Source organism: Oncorhynchus gorbuscha, linkage group LG01 (genome assembly GCF_021184085.1).
Source record: "Oncorhynchus gorbuscha isolate QuinsamMale2020 ecotype Even-year linkage group LG01, OgorEven_v1.0, whole genome shotgun sequence".
Classification (NCBI taxonomy): domain Eukaryota; kingdom Metazoa; phylum Chordata; class Actinopteri; order Salmoniformes; family Salmonidae; genus Oncorhynchus; species Oncorhynchus gorbuscha.
This window is the reverse complement of record NC_060173.1, coordinates 21,906,644-21,924,281: the sequence shown is the minus strand read 5'-3', so window position 1 is coordinate 21,924,281 and position 17,638 is coordinate 21,906,644. Positions and strand designations below refer to the sequence as shown.

At 44.7% G+C, this 17,638-nt stretch overlaps 1 protein-coding gene across 2 annotated transcripts in view; it reads right to left on the bottom strand.

Annotated features, from left to right (window-relative positions):
• Positions 1-17,638, bottom strand: part of LOC124034643 (tetraspanin-9) — a 306,432-nt gene that overhangs the window by 127,112 nt on the left and 161,682 nt on the right. The window contains exon 4 of one of the 2 annotated variants that reach the window (XM_046348100.1): positions 14,147-14,226. In XM_046348100.1, the coding sequence (XP_046204056.1) occupies positions 14,147-14,209 (63 nt within the window). In that variant the 5' untranslated portion in view covers positions 14,210-14,226. Of the gene's footprint in view, positions 1-14,146; positions 15,169-17,638 lie in introns of those variants that run through there. The other variant, XM_046348092.1, reaches the window with a different exon arrangement.

The following is a 17,638-nucleotide window of genomic DNA, read 5'->3' as shown; positions in this document are numbered from 1 at the left end:
CAGTTCTATTCTCTAAACCGGTTCCAAACCCTGGTTGTGAGTGAGATTTCCTAGAGAACTATGTTCTTCTAATAGTGAGATGAGGTGTGCTTTCATATCATATGAACACAGACATGAGTGACTGGGACTGGCAATTCATATCATCCTTCACATGTGGGGGCCAATGCAATGACGGTTATGTCCTCCTGCATCCAGCTGTCTCTGGATAGTCCTATTTCTGGAGAATGCCATTGGCACACAATGAATCAGCCCACCCCCAGACCAGGTTGAAGTCCAGCTGAGAACAGGATGACCTCATCTGGTGGGCCAACACAGTGTAAAATCAGCACACCAACGTCACATCGCCCATAAACAATGTCAATTGATTTGTGTGGGAACTGACTGTACACTGGGTGTTCACACATCTAACACTGTCATCATGTTTGGAATAGATGTATAGCATACATTAGCCACATGTTACATTCTAGTTATTATGGGCCATGAATGAATGAATAAATTACTGAATGGATGGATGGATAAATGAACAAACAAATTAATGCATTTATCCATCTATCGTTGTAAAGCAGAGGTAATTTTTAATCTAGTATAGTACAGCTTAATACAATTGCAGCCTTCTATATAGAGATGCATAATGCATAATGTGACCATGAAATCATTGTGCTTAGCACAGCTAATCAGAGACTAGAGAAAGGATAAATGTAAGAGGGATCAAGCTCTAAACACACACTGATTGTGTCAGCTTAATTCAGCTTTCAAACAGCCACTTAAAATCGAACCCCCTCTTTATGGTTTATCTGTTTTTATCTGTTCATCTCATTCTTAAATGTTCCCTCCTTTTGCACAGAGCGATAAACATCATTACACCACAAAGGTGAGTGAACATTTCATCAGTGTAAATGACTCACAAACATTTTCTGGATTTTTTTTCTGCTCTGTTAATCAACATGTGCAGTCCCTTGATAAACATGTAATTTATAGTGTGTGGCAAATTGTTAATTAATAAATAAGTATTCACAAGAGAGAATGAGAAACACAACACTGTCTAATATAAAAAAATCTAAACAGTTGTACCTTTGAGCAGTTATAACCAGTCTTTCAGTTATTTCCCCATAAAACTGAGTTGGAATGATAAGCAACCTCTCCGCCTGAGGGAGAGTGACAAACAAACATGACATGATGTGTATGCCTTAGCAATCGCCAACAGGACCACTGAGATAGGGCTGGGTGAGTCACATCATAGGACTTGTCACTACGCATCACGGTCTTCACCTGACTGGGCTGTCAGGACCCTGGGGTAGGATTAGGGCCCCTACTACCCACCGTAACCCAGCCCTATGAATAGAGCCCATGCATCCACAGATCCAAGACTAGGAAGCCATTTTGGGTCTGCGATGGGTCTGTGTATTCAGAAGGAGGAACCCTGTCCAGCACCGTCTGTTCACCATCTCCCCAGGAGCTGAGCTCAAGATGGTCCATGTGGCCATGCCAGCTACAGCAAACCCACTACCAACCAGGACCTAATATTTCTATATTTCTTAATTCCATTACTTTACTTTTTAGATTTGTGTGTATTGTTTGTATTGTTCAATTGGAGCTAGGAATACAAAAATTTCGCTACACCCGCAAACATTTGATTTGATTTTGACAGACCTAGCGGAGAGAATTATGACAAACTAGCTCTGAGCACCATTTCACACTGAAATGTGTTGACAGAGAATTGTTAATGGGGCTACACACTGACCTTTCCCTACCCATTAGCACTACCTAAAACATCACAATGTCTCTCGTCATCCTGCCCAGTAAGATTGAATAGCACTACATTTATGTCAAAATGGCTGTATTTCAAATCACACAGCTTCAATGCTTGAATGACATCAAGCAGAGGGATGGTGGTGATGAGCTCATATTAGAGTGTACAAATCACAGTTCTCCTCCCCTCTATCTATATCCACCTTCATCTGCTCTTTTGTATTTTGTCACAGAACCAGAAATCATCCATTACTCATGCCTGGTTTGCCTAATCAGCCTAATAAGTGTAGTGGAGACATCTGTCCAGAAATAATGACTCCATTCATTCAATTTGCCATAGAGCTCTATGTGTGCCGCATGGCCCACTTATATGCCATAAAACTATAAGATCCGTTCTAAAATGCTTTCTAAATGGGGTACTCTTCAGTGTTATAGATATATACGCTTCTAATAGAAGGAGGCTGGTTAAATGCACTTCCTGCTTCAATATACACTTTATATGCTGTGGGCAATTAGACCTCTTCAGATCAGAGACGGCAAAACACATAAAACTCACAGAGTTCTACAAAGCAAATGCTCTTTTATGTCGGACTATGTTTGCATTTGCCAACATAATCCAACTGGGTTGTGAAATAAATGAGGAGGAATATGAGAGTGAAGTGTTTGATAAGACATGATGAAGGTCACAGGGACATGGAGAAGCTCAGTTCATGAAAAGAGCGAAGATTGGCAATTTGCATTTAGGAACCATGTTAAAAGCCCAGTAAACTTGACAGAGTCAGTTTGCGATAGATAGAGTTGATGTTGCCTTTTTGCTGGTTTCCCCATCTATCTTCAGGGAGGTTTATCTCGTTATAGAAAAAGATGCATCCTCTTCCACTGAGTGCACGCAGTACTGCATATAACACAGGGTCAGTATGTGCCAAATAAACTCAGCTCACTAAACTAATAATGATAAAAACATGGCAGTGATTAATGTCCAATCATTGGGCCGGGGCATTTGTGTTTTCGTTTACACCATCCATAATGCTGTGCAACCCAGTCATAGGTGAGTTATTACCTGGCAGGATGACGGGGCTGTAAAGACTAATAAATCAATAAGTGTTATAATGTTTAAAGCATAAATATGCCTGATGCAGATTAGTCCCTGGTCCCTCCCTCGAGTGGTGCTCTGTGTCCTATAGGAGCCTGACAGGGGATCAAGTTGTTCACCCTGTCGCTGTGGGCCCATTCTCATTCAGACTGTGCACCACACTGGATCCCAAGGCCAAATGCAAGATGATAACTGCTAGAAATGCATGTATTCAAAGGCAATTTGCCGCTCATATTTTGCATGTATCACTATTGGTGACTGAGAAGCCAGTGAAGTGAAGAGGTTGTGAAGTGTCTAGGTTATCTGACTTCGGTATGGATAGAGGAAAAGAGATAAGCAGGAGGATGAGGAGAAGGTTGAGGAGGAGGATGGTATCTGGATATGAGGGATGGAGAGCTATGGTGCGAAAGCAATCAAGCCCAATAGAATCAATTGCAGGATAGTGACCTTGGGGAAATACCCCTTAGATACAGTCAATGATGGATCCTCAGCCCAGAATGTCTAACCTCTGGAGGACCTGGCCAGTCAGTAAGACGGACCAGGCAACTAATATAATTTCTTGATAAATTCAATTGGAAAACATTAGGGATTCCCATGATCGACCCGACAACAGTCTCACATGATGACCATTAAAGTGAGGCTCAAAATCCCCTATGGCAGCGACAACTATAAATATTCTATTAAATTACAAGAGGAGTTATGTCATAAACGCTCAAGGTTCCATAATGGGGTGAAAATGGCAGCCATCTTGATCAGGGAGAAATCCAAAACCAGTCTAATTGGAATTAACGGTAGTAGAGGCATAGGGGATCCATTTCCTGCTTTTACTTATGCAGGACAATAAAAGTAAGGCATGTGATGTATCAGAAATTGTGTAATGGAATTATAGTCGACCTAAAATATTGTCATATAATTATAAATACAGTTTATATGGGTTTTATACAAATGTTCTGTATAAATAGCCTCTAAAATATACACTGAGTATAGAAAAATCCAGGTGAAAGCTATGATCCCTTATTGATGTCACCTGTTAAATCCAATTCAATCAGTGTAGACAACGGGGAGGAGACAGATTAAAGGAATTTTAAGCCTTGAAACAATTGAGACTTTTTACATTTTTTATTTCACCTTTATTTAACCAGGTAAGCTAGTTGAGATCAAGTTCTCATTTACAACTGCGACCTGGCCAAGATAACGCAAAGCAGTGCGACACAAACAACAACACAGAGTTACACATGGAATAAACAAGCGTACAGTCAAAAACACAATATATAAAAAAAGAAAGTCTATATACAGTGTGTGCAAATGGTGTGAGGAGATAAGGCAATAAATAGGCCATAGTAGCGAAGTAATTACAATTTATCAAATTAACACTTGAGTGATAGATGAGCAGATGGTGATGTGCAAGTAAAAATACTGGTTTGCAAAAGAACAGAAAAGTAAATAAAAACAATATGGGGATGAGGTAGGTAGATTGGGTGGGCTATTTACAGATGGGCTATGTACAGCTGCAGCGATCGATTAGCTGCTCAGATAGCTGATGTTTAAAGTTAGTGAGTGAAATATAAGTCTCCAGCTTCAGCGATTTTTGCAATTCGTTCCAGTCATTGGCAGCAGAGAACTGGATGGAAAGGCGGCCAAACGAGGTGTTGGCTTTGGGGATGACCAGTGAGATATACCTGCTGGAGCGCATGGATTGTGTATGTGTGCCATTCAGAGGGTGAATGGGTAAGACAAAAGATTGATGTGCCTTTAAACGGGGTATGGTAGTAGGTGCCAGCCGCACCGGTTTGTGTCAAGAACTGCAACGCTGCTAGGTTTTTCACACTCAACAGTTTCCTGTGTGTATAAAGAATGGTCCTCCACCCAAAAGACATCCAGCCAACTTGACACAACTGTGGAAAGGATTGGAGTCAACATGGGCCAGGCCAGCAAACCCTGTGGAAAGCTTTCAACACCATGATGAGTCTGGGAGGGCAGAGGGTGCAACTCAATATAAGGACAGTGTTCCTAATGTTTGGTATACTCAGTGTAAGTAAACAGACCATAAATGTATCAGATTTTGTTTTCTTGGAAAGCTGTGAGTTTGACTGCATTGTTTGAATAAAATGTTGGCATACTGGCAGTTAATTTGAAATATTACTGGAATCATTCCCCTGAAACTGGTTGGGTTGCTAACACACATACAGTGCAGATACATTTGTGACATCCATTGTTTTACACAATATCTTATCACAGCTTTGGCAAACCATGGTTGACCAACTGCCTGACCAACATGGCTGACCTTTGGACCATCATAAGAAGTTTCATGTCCATTCTAGTACTCTAATTCCTAATTCTATGGCTACATCAAACACAGGAAACTGAGTGTGTTACGGTCTGCAGCCAAGGGGCATCAAAGCCAACCGCCCAAAATGATTAACTTAATAGCAGAGAGGTAATCCAATCAAAACCAATTTATCGCTCAGCAGACCAAGTGGAAAGAAATTGTCCCAGCTTTCTCCCTCAGAGTTGAGACTGAGCTGGCGTGGCTAGGGGCATAGATATTTCCTTAATTTGCCTTTGGGTGACAGAGGAAAATGCTGAGTAGGGCGAGGCAAACGAGCTAGTCTAACATTCTACATTAATTCACTGCAGATTAGCGGAGTTAGTGGAGGCATGAGATAAAGACAAGTTTCCAAGCACCTCCTACACTAAGATTTTTCTGTAATTTCAACCGTAAAATACTGTAGAATGAACAGTAAAATAGCGTAAATGTCTTTTACACCATTAATGCTGTAGGTTGTATGCCTCCTGTGAAATTACTCTAGCATACAGTAGTTTATGCCTACAGCAGATTCAAATGATCCGTTTCTGGTGCCAACCTCATGCTGTCAGGTGAGACACATGAAGCTCAGACTATTTTAGCAAATATCTTTGTGAAGTGGAATAATGTTTTTAGTAGCTAAATTACTGTATTAAGCTGGCAACTTTGGTGCCAATATGATGCTGTACACGTACAAGGAAAATCTTTCCAGTTTACAGTACAAGGACAAGCATGGGCACACTTTATACTCAACACTTATTTGCATGAAGCTCCTTAGTAAATATTGTAGCACAATAAAACATACTGAGAGTCCCATTATTCTGGGTATTAAAGGTTGGGGATTTTTGTAACAATGTAAAAACAGTGCAGTAGCTCTGAACGAAAGAGGAACCTGACTGTCTCAAAAGAAAAGTTACCTTGATACTACATCAATAAAGTTAACTCAACAAACCGACTGAGAAATTATTTATACAGTAGACAAATAATCTGCTATAACTCTTTGACAAACTACACCCCCCACCAACCCCCCTATCTACCGCCCCCAAACCTCCCCAATCCCCAGCTTCTAGGCACCCCTGGAGTGAAACATACGTGCCCATATCCCATTTGATCTGCTACACGAGCTAATGAGCTCTGCAGAGGTATACTACGCAGCAGTGTGATGATCGAAGGAGCGGGGTGGGTGGAGATGGGTAAATTAGACTGATCTCCTCAGACACTTAGCTATTTGACACAGGCAGGGAGAGAGGGTATAGAATGGGGATATTCAAAGAGCAGGTTAGTGTAGGAATATTGAGCCAAGGCTTTGCCATCTCCTGTGGGGGTGCTAAATACAAAACGTATAATAATTAAATGCAAACGTCAACGTTTCTTCTTTGTAAATGTAAAGAAATGAAATGCAAGGTCCAATGCAGGAGGATCAGATATGTCATGTCCAAATTTGTAAAAATGGACATGGCAAGATGATGTGCATTTGTACTGCTACGGATGGATATGAATTGTCTTTATTAACCTAAAGTATTGATCGATTTAGCTTCTCAATACTTTAATAAATAACAAATATTTTCACCTTTATTTAACCAGGTCGGCTAATTGAGAACAATAGTTGCCACATATTCTTAGTCAGAACTGTCCAGAATAGTGATGCTGGACGGGCTGGCAGGTGTGGGCAGTGACCGGTTTAAGAGCATGCACTTAGTTTTACTTTCATTTAAGAGCAGTTGGAGGCCATGGAAGGAGATTTGTATGGCATTGAAGCTCGTCTGGAGGTTAGTGAACACAGTGTCCAAATAAGGGCCAGAAGTATACAGAATGGTGTCGTCTACGTAGAGGTGGATCAGAGAATCACAAGCAGCGAGAGCGGCATCATGATGTATACAGAGAAAAAAAGTCAATCGGAGAATTGAACCCTGTAGCACCCCCATAGAGACTGCCAGAGGTCCGGACAACAGGCCCTCCGATTTGACACACTGAACTATGTCTGAGAAGTAGTTGGTGAACCAGGCAAGGCAGTCATTTGAGAAACCAAGGCTGTTGAGTCTGCCGATAAGAATGTGGTGATTGACAGAGTCGAAAGTCTTGGCCAGGTCTATGAAGACGGCTGCACAGTACTGTCTTTTATCGATGGCGGTTATGATGTCGTTTAGGACCTTGAGCGTGGCTGAGGTGCACCGATGACCAGCTCGGAAACCAGATTGCATAGCGGAGAAGGTACGGTAAGATTCTAAATGGTCGGTGATCTGTTTGTTATCTTGTCTTTCGAAGACCTTAGAAAGGCAGGGTAGGATAGATATAGGTCTGTAGCAGTTTGGGTCTAGAGTGTCTCCCCCTTTGAAGATGGGGATGACTGCAGCAGCTTTCCGATCTTTGGGAATCTCAGACGATATGAAAGAGAGGTTGAACAGGCTAGTAATAGGGGTTGCAACAATTTTGGCGGATCATTTTAGAAAGAGAGGGTCCAGATTGTCTATCCCAGCTGATTTGTAGGGGTCCAGATTTTGCAGCTCTTTCAGAATATCATCTATCTGGATTTGGGTGAAAGAGAAATGGGGGAGGCTTGGGCAAGTTGCTGTGGGGGTTAAGAGCTGTTGACCAGGGTAGGGGTAGACAGATGGAAAGCATGGCCAGCCATAGAAACATGCTTACTGAAATTATCACTTATTGTAGATTTATCGGTGGTGACTGTGTTTCCTAGCCTCAGTGCAGTGGGCAGCTGAGAGGAGGTGCTCTTATTCTCCATGGACTTTACAGTGTCCCAGAACACTTTGGAGTTTGTGCTACAGGATGCAAATGTCTGTTCGAAAAAGCTAGCCCTTGCTTTCCTAACTGCCTGTGTATATTGTTTGCATATCACAGGGGCTATTCGATGCTAATGCAGAACGCCACAGGATGTTTTTGTGCTAGTCAAGGGCAGTCAGGTCTGGAGTGAACCAAGGACTATATCTGTTCCTGTTCAATATTTTTTGAATGGGGCATGCTTATTTAAGATGATGAGGAAAGCACTTTTAAAGAATTACCAGGCATCCTCTACTGACGGAATGAGGTCAATATCCTTCTAGGATACCCGGGCCAGGTCGATTAGTAATGTGTTACTTAGGCCATTCGTAAACAGCACAAGCCTCATTAATCAGTTTGCATGGCGGTATTGGAATTCCATGTAAGAAGGCATCATGAATGATTGAAAGCTGGTTTCAGGATTTCAAACAATTCAGTGCACCTCTATTTCAGCACAACCTATACATCCCCTAGCAGTAAAGGATTAAGGTAACTTGTGATAGACTTCTGGTGAGAGAGGACGTCATTATGGTTGTTCCAATTTGAAGTCCATTGGGGCCGAGGGGCTGTGGATTAGTGAACTTTTTAGCACTCTGTGAGGGCTGAAAATAGCAGGCAAATTGCTTCGGCACCTTGTATCGAAACCCATGTTATGGAGGAATGGGACAGCATGAGTGAAATGTTTACCAAGGCAATGCTTTATAGAGTTACCATTCAACTAGGAAAGCGCGTGCACACGCACGCACGCACGCACGCACGCACGCACGCACGCACGCACGCACGCACGCACGCACACACACACACACACACACACACACACACACACACACACACACACACACACACACACACACACACACACACACCTTGAAACTGTCAATAGGTTTGAAGCTATTTTATTTGGGTGGTGGCTAGCAACATTTAAAACAAAAACGTCAACTTAAATACAGAAACTCCAATCAGCTAAATCACAGCAAACCCAATCTTGCTTTCCGACTCATAGTGTGTCTTCCAACATGTCATCCAAATGGCATATAAATAAGCAAGAATAGGAATTGATGAATGGACAGTTGGTTTCTCTACTAGATTAGCTTCGATATCCCACTGCTTTGGCACTTTATAAGGATGCTGAACGGACATTTATTCTCTAAATATAAATATCAGAATGAGGCTTTGCTTTTGATATATTATAATAATGACAGAGTGGTGGGATGTGGGCTCCAGGCTCACTGCCCTCCCTAACAAAGGAAGTATTAGAGAAAGGAAGGAAACCGGGAGGTTTTAGGGAGAAGGAACCGATTAATAGTGGAGGGAGTGAAGGAGGGCAGAGCAGACCGGAGTTTCTGTCAGACAGCAGAGAGAGAGAGAGAACACAGAGCAGGGGGCTGCAAATACACCAGCGCCAGTCTGCTAGCTGACACACATGCTGGAGGAAATCACAGCCAACAGAATCTTGCTGTGTGTCAAACCAACATGTAGTCCAGTCATCACTGTCTTTTGAGCAAAGCCACTGTGATTCAATGTGATTGGCATAAACATTGGCTTTATTGCTGGTGCTGTGCGTCACCCGAAGGAGACTTTCAATCCCGACTACTAACCCACCAGATACTCTGACCTGCCCCCCCCCCGCAGCTCAGACTAGCACTAACCCACCAGATACTCTGATCTGCCCCAGACACCCCCCCGCAGCTCAGACTAGCACTAATCCACATCAGTAAGAGAAGCCAGATGGTCAACAACTGCGGAAGAGGCCTGGAGATAAGTGCATTGGACATGCCTCCTACTAGCACTGACTTTGGTGATAGCTACTTTCCTGAGGAAAATGTATTTACTATGACTGAGATATGTGGTTGTCCCATCTAGCTATCTTCAGATGAATGTACTAACTGTAAGTCGCACTGGATAAGAGCGTCTGCTAAATTACTGAAATGTAAATGTAAAGTGTGGAGTGCCTGCCGTTGTTTACCTTGTGCTTCAAGTTACCACTGTAAGCCCTGTGGAGGGAATGGAGGATGAGGGAGTATAGCGAAGCTGGTGTGCGGCTCAGGGGAGGCCAACTCCGCTCCAATCTGAGGTGTCAGAGCTGAGGCCCTGGGCAGGTAGAGTATCCTTTCCCCCAGTTCCCATGCTCCTCTGTCTGTCCCTGAACTGGGGCCCACTACAGGCTTCAATCAGTTCCACCCCTGCCTCTAGACAGAGGGGCATGGGAACTGGGGACAGAGTAAAAAGCAGCCCTGTATCCTGACACACCTGGGATAGAGCTGCTCTCCCTGTGACAGTCGCAAGGTTACTCTACCTGCTCAGGGCCTCAGCTCCGACACTCCAGATTGGAGTGGTGGTGCAGAGGTGGCCTCCCCTGAGCCGCACACCAGCTTCGCTATACTTCCTCATTCTCCATTCCCTCCACAGGGCTTACAGTGGTAACTTGAAGCACAAGGCATGCGCTCGCACGGGATGTTCTCCAATGCTGGAAGGGAGGCCTGAGTAAAAAAGTTTGGGAACAGCTAGTTTAAAGCACACGTCTCAGTCATAAATGACAGCTCCAATAATGGTGAATGGGATGTGAGAACAACAGGCTTGTAGAATCATGACCATTTCCAGTTTTCAGTTCATCGTCACTGGTAGGGGGTCCTGCGTTCTCTGGGCATTACTGACTCAAATGAACCAAATGAGCCGAAAGATTTGTTCTTTTGACAGAATGACTCGAGAAGATTAGAGTCCGTAAAAAAAGCCAAACTTCCCATCACTAGTTCTAATGTTGTTTTTGTTACAAAAGGGGTGGCTACTTGCAATATGCTCCAGCATTCAGCATACTTATTTACGACCTGAAAATTGAGACACGCCGTGTCCTTCCTTCCGCATCTGTGGGAGCAGGGTCAGTGGTATCCCTTGGCTCCTTGATCTGATTTATAGTCTATATAGGCTAATTATCAAAGTAGCCTATTTTGCATTGCTAACCAAATATAATCTCAGCGACTGTTCAAACAGTAAACCAAACAACAAGACACCACCCAAAAAGGTATTGTGTTGAGAAGCAATAACTAGTGATTAGGGAAAGGGGGATACCTAGTCAGTTGTACAACTAAATGCATTCAACTGAAATGTGTCTCTGAATCAGAGAGGTGCGGAGGGCTGCCATAATCAACATCCAGGTCTTCGGTGTCCGGGGAACAGTGGGCTAACTGCCTTGCTCAGGGGTAGAACGACATATTTTTACCTTGTCAGCTCAGTGACTCGATCCAGCAACCTTTCGGTTACTGGTCCAACGCTCCAACCACTACAACTGCTATAGCCAACTAGCTAGCAATGTGCTTTTTTCTCTGTGACCAAAACATGTTTTATATTTCTATTTGAACTGATATGGGAATGAATACACAATCAGCATATCAAACTGGGATAATGTTTTAAGTTACACCGGGAAGTATACAAATACTTGCTAGCTAGCTTGCGAGGATTTCATGTTACCAAAAGGTGTCCGCCACTCTAAAAATCCCACTCCATCCACGTGCACCCACGCACGTAGATCAACGGTTTAGTAACCTTTACTCTCCCCAACCCCAGGAGGGTAGATGCAGTAGTCGCTCTGGATAAGAGCGTCTGCTAAATGACTTAAATGTAATGTAATGTAATGTAACCTTTACTCTCCCCAACCCCAGACAGGGTAGATGCAGTGGTAACCTTTACTCTCCCCAACCCCAGAAGGGTAGATGCAGTGGTAACCTTTACTCTCCCAGGGTAGATGCCCCAACCCCAGGAGGGTAGATGCAGTGGTAACCTTTACTCTCCCCAACCCCAGGAGGGTAACATGCAGTGGTAACCTTTACTCTCCCCAACCCCAGGAGGGTAGATGCAGTGGTAACCTTTACTCTCCCCAACCCCAGGAGGGTACATGCAGTGGTAACCTTTACTCTCCCCAACCCCAGGAGGGTACATGCAGTGGTAACCTTTACTCTCCCCAACCCCAGGAGGGTACATGCAGTGGTAACCTTTACTCTCCCCAACCCCAGGAGGGTACATGCAGTGGTAACCTTTACTCTCCCCAACCCCAGGAGGGTACATGCAGTGGTAACCTTTACTCTCCCCAACCCCAGGAGGGTAGATGCAGTGGTAACCTTTACTCTCCCCAACCCCAGGAGGGTAGATGCAGTGGTAACCTTTACTCTCCCCAACCCCAGGAGGGTAGATGCAGTGGTAACCTTTACTCTCCCCAACCCCAGGAGGGTAGATGCGGTGGTAACCTTTACTCTCCCCAACCCCAGGAGGGTAGATGCGGTGGTAACCTTTACTCTCCCCAACCCCAGGAGGGTAGATGCAGTGGTAACCTTTACTCTCCCCAACCCCAGGAGGGTAGATGCAGTGGTAACCTTTACTCTCCCCAACCCCAGGAGGGTACATGCAGGGGTAACCTTTACTCTCCCCAACCCCAGGAGGGTACATGCAGTGGTAACCTTTACTCTCCCCAACCCCAGGAGGGTACATGCAGTGGTAACCTTTACTCTCCCCAACCCCAGGAGGGTACATGCAGTGGTAACCTTTACTCTCCCCAACCCCAGGAGGGTACATGCAGTGGTAACCTTTACTCTCTTTGGTAAACTTTACTCTCCCCAACCCCAGGAGGATACATGCAGTGGTAACCTTTACTCTCCCCAACCCCAGGAGGGTACATGCAGTGGTAACCTTTACTCTCCCCAACCCCAGGAGGGTACATGCAGTGGTAAACTTTACTCTCCCCAACCCCAGGAGGGTACATGCAGTGGTAACCTTTACTCTCCCCAACCCCAGGAGGGTACATGCAGTGGTAAACTTTACTCTCCCCAACCCCAGGAGGGTACATGCAGTGGTAACCTTTACTCTCCCCACTCCCTCCCTCCTACTCCTCCTCCTCCTCCCAGTGTGGAGCTAGAGCTGCAGGTTATTGACGTGGGGGTTTATGTTCACCAATAGGGGTTAAGTACAGATTTAGCAACACAGGCCCCGGGAAAGTGAGGGCAGCACTGACACAATGACCTCAGCCGCCATCCATCGGTCCGGCCTAGCCTCTGATCCCTCCAGATTCCACACGAACTGTAAACACACCTTGCCTGATCTGAGCCTACCTTGCCAATCAGACAGACATACCCCTCTGGCCCTGCGTGGATGTTTTGCCCTTGAGTTACATTGGAATCTGCTCTGTGCTGTGGACAGTTGGTCTCACTATAGTTCAGCCTGAGCCTCAGATGTGCCCCAGATTGCAGGGTGCACGTAGTAGGCTAGTGGTGACGTGATTGGAGATGTAGACCCTGTTGTGTTGTGATGTTATTATGCTTCACGCATGATTGGCTTCACACAAAAGACTCTGGCCCATCAACTCAGCCCCCGTAATCCACTGGTTCAATATTCCAGGGGATGCCCACTTTCACAAACAAAACAACAGATGCAAACGTTATGTCCACTGAAATCAAAACTGGGATATTTTGATTAGATTGGATGATGGGTGGAAGTGCTGTTAAAGGTGTAAAACATATAGAACATCCAGCTGCATTTGTGATTTTCAATTTTTAGTGACACGGCCCAATCTTTAAATCCAAAACATAAAAAAATGTCAATGTGTGAAATACAAAGTAAATAAAAACCACAAATCAGATTAATCCTATCTATCTTCTCTTCAGTGGCTCACCAAAATGAATGGAAACATTCTCAGTCATTCTAAATCATTCATAATCAATCCACAGATATGTCATGCTTCCATCTCATACATGTAAGCAATGCCCCCTGTCCTTTGCCTAGACAACTTAACACGCTAAATACTCATAATGTTTGCAGTAAATCAGCAGCACCTATGAGGACCCATCTGAATGAGTGGCAGCCCCAGCAGAGAACACACAGGGAGACATGGTGCAGCAACCATTTCAACGACTCAATGACATCCAGGAATAGTAACATGCAAATTATTATGAGCCCCAGCATAAATCTTTCTCTCACATATGCCTGAAGAGAAATCTTTAAATGATCAGTATATCAGTTTACAACTATTATGTAATATGGCATTTTATCATCTTGTCTTGCTCATATGACTGTTAAACTAATGACTACTACTTTTACATTTGTATCTGCCGAGTAACTTGTCAGCATCACACTGCTTCTACATCCATACAGATATATAACTAGCACCCCAAAAAAGAGAGAACGCATGATGGAGAGATGTGAAAGAGAAGAACAACATAGTAAAATAATGCTTTGCTTACCCAGAAGACGAGGTTGAAGAAGAACATCATGTACTTCAAACAGCAGAGACAGCCCCGTGCCATGTTGTACTTCTTGAACTCTAAAAGGAACACAAATGATAGATCCAGGTAAAAGACCACGTATTTGCTGCCTTTGGGCGCCGTGTACTTGTTATTGCTGCTCTTGTCTCCTCCGATGTTGACGCTGGTGTCGGCCGCTGTCCCAACCTGCCCCTGTGCCGTGGTACCGCGCGGCCCCGTAGAGCCGTAGAACGCGCCGGCGGTGAAGCCGCGGCCGCCGAATGGGCGGCCAGACGTGGAGTCGCGGACAAAGTCGGAGTCGAGGCTATCCACGGATGGGCTGCGGTGAATGGCTGACTCCTCACTGCTGGACTTCTCCATGCTCTTGGGCTAACACTGCTGCTGAGGGGCTCTCTACCGTAACACACTCTACCATGTCTCAGAGATGAGAGGACACAACTCTCCCCCTCCAGCAGTCTCCTCTCTCCCTCTCTGATCTGTACTGGTTCTCTCCAAGCCCAGAAACTCTGAATCTTTCTATCCCCCCAACAATGGCACGACTAAACTGTATTGGGTAAGTAAAAGGAAGACACAGGCAATATTCCCGACTCTATGTGTCGTCTGCCCGGTGTCCAATGTCTGCTCTCATGCTCCTGAGTTGGCCATGCAGAGAAGTCCTAGTCCAGCGAGGAGCATTATTACCCTGATGAGTTACAGCAAGCTACGTCCTTGAGTCAGTAAGTTTCAATAGTGTCCCCTGGATCTCCACACGGCTGTGCTGTGTGTGTGCCTGTGAATCTTTCTCTCCAACTCTCAGCTGCTCCACTTCTTCCTCCCTACTGCTGACCTCAGGACTGATTTCTGCCTGGGGAGCTGGAAACTTTTGCCCCAATCCTGTATCTGTATTCCTCTCTCCTCTTCTTCTCCTCCTTTCCTGCGCTCACTCAGTCCTCTGTGCTTTGCGCTCTCCAACGTGCTGATGATAATCTGATTCAGTTATTCTCTCTCTCTCTCTCTCTCTCTCTCTCTCTCTCTCTCTCTCTCTCTCTCTCTCGCTCTCATTGTACAATTCTGTGTTCAGCTGCTCAGTCCCCCGCTCTCTGCCTGTGCTGTCAGTCGCAGTGCCGTGGCTGATGTGTGCTATTACCGGCAAGATTCATCTAACAGGCATTCCCTATCCTATCCCCCTTAACTAGAGCACTGCCCTTGTCCCCCCCCCCTCTTCTCTCTGCTCTCCCTCTTACTCTCTTGCTCCCTGCCTCCCCACTGCTGAGGGAGCAGCCAATGAGGCAGTTGCAGGCGGCTACAGACAACCCGGGCTCCTCCCCTGTGCTCCGACCATGTCTTTAATAAGCTGATCATAACACAGCATTGGCTATACAAGTTCATTAATTTCCTCAGTGTTCTCTGTGCTTCAGGGGGTCCGAAAGGCCATTCATTAATAATACGAAAAAGCATGAGTCCAAGGAAACGTGTAGGTGGTGTGGGTGAAAGGTGGGGTGGACTTCTCTGGCACAGTCTGATAAAACCTTCAAATCTGTGATTTCATTGATACACTTGATATATTTCCACTCAATTAACTTTCACAATGTCTATTTGTGAAAGGCTGGATAAGATGACATCAGAGCACGATCATGATTAGGAGGATTACTTCATGCAGACTTGCAAAGGCTATGTGCAGCCTTGTCACAAAATCGTCAGTTGCTCAATGTCGGCTCACTTCCATGCAAGGAGCACTGATAAATTGGCAGAGACCCAGCCTTTGGAATTATTGCACCATTTCAAGCATGGAAATGGGAGAGTGGCTTAAAGATACTCAACACTTTCCTATGGAAACCCAGGGTCAAACAAAGACTCTCTCAGTTGTTTCACACATGGAGCTGACAACATATTACAGCTCTAATATTCTAGAGCTGCGTCCTTACATTTATCTAACCCTCTGGTTTGAAATACAATGTCAGAAGCCTAAATGTACATGATCTGTGAACAAAGAGGAAAAAAAACATTTTACCAGATCAGATATCAACCCCCCCCTGATAGAGAGGCCATTTCAATCATATCGTACATGCTGATTTTATGAGATGGGGATGAAAGATTTGCAACCTTTTTATACAGCGTTTGACTTTCCTTTGCTATGCCACATCTTTTCCTTCAGAGAGCTACCGTACAAACAACAGCAATACCATTATCTGTCCAACCACTCACATAGCCCTTTCACTGAGTTGGGTTTGTGAAAACAGCCTAATCTTTACTCTGTACTGCTGTGCTGTGGTAACGGTCCCTCTCTCTGTCAGCAAGGTGAGGTTGAGTGCTCGTGATGGCTGCAGCTCAGAGATGGATGGAGCAGAGTTCCAACTGAATGGTCTTAAAGTAAACCCAGTAATGCCCTGTATATACAGAGATACACTGATCCATGTATCTTGTGTTTCTACAGAGTATACACGGCTCTAACAAGTCTGACATCCTGGAGCTTGATGGTAGTGGTTGGAAGACAACACGAGACCACATCACATTATACTAGTCTTAATCAGCCAGGAACAATCCAAGTGTTCCTCCAAATCACCAACCGTTAAACCATTAACATATGTCTTTTTTAAATGAGCAATACCATACTTAAAATGACACAGGTCTATAATGATAATGAAGTAGTATTAAAAGGTATGGAACTGGCAAACTTCCAATTGCTCCAAGTACTACCACATCTTGTCAGCGTCGCTGTTCACGTCATCCTGGTGTGGCATGAGAATTATGAAAGCAGTCCCACACAGATAGAACAGGGGATATTTGACCCAGAATACTCTGTCCCTGGTGGTGCCATGGAGAGCTGAAGAAGCATTGGCTCAGCTCCCGTGGGTCGTCCGATCACAGCCCGCCAGGACCTTAACTCTTAATTCAATATGTTGTGTGTCAGTAGCCGCCACCTCAGAGGAGGACATGCATTCATCAGAGGGCTATTGGTATTTGTATTTATTATGGATCCCTGTTAGCTGCAGCCAAAGCAGCCACTATTCTTCCTGGGCTCCAGCAATATTAAGGCAGTTTATACAATTTTAAAACATTACAATACATTCACAGATTTCACAACTGTGTGCCCTCAGGCCCCTACTCCACCACTACCACATATCTACAGTACTAATACTAAATCCATGTGTATGTATAGTGTGTGTGTGTGTGTGTGTGTGTGTGTGTGTGTGTGTGTGTGTGTGTGTGTGTGTGTGTGTGTGTGTGTGTGTGTGTGTGTGTGTGTGTGTGTGTGTGTGTGTGTGTGTGTGTGTGTGTGTGTGTGTGTGTGTGTGTGTGTGCCAATGTTTGTGTTGCTTGGGCCTCTTAGCTTGCATGTGCTGCTGATGCCTCGACCAGACACAAGGGCACGTTCCCCCTCTCACTCCCTCCTGAGCCAAGCCCAGCTCAGCTCATCACCATCCACTCAACAGAAGAGAATAGAGAGGCATGGAGCTCTGAAGTCCTTTATTAGGCAACAAGAGGTTACTC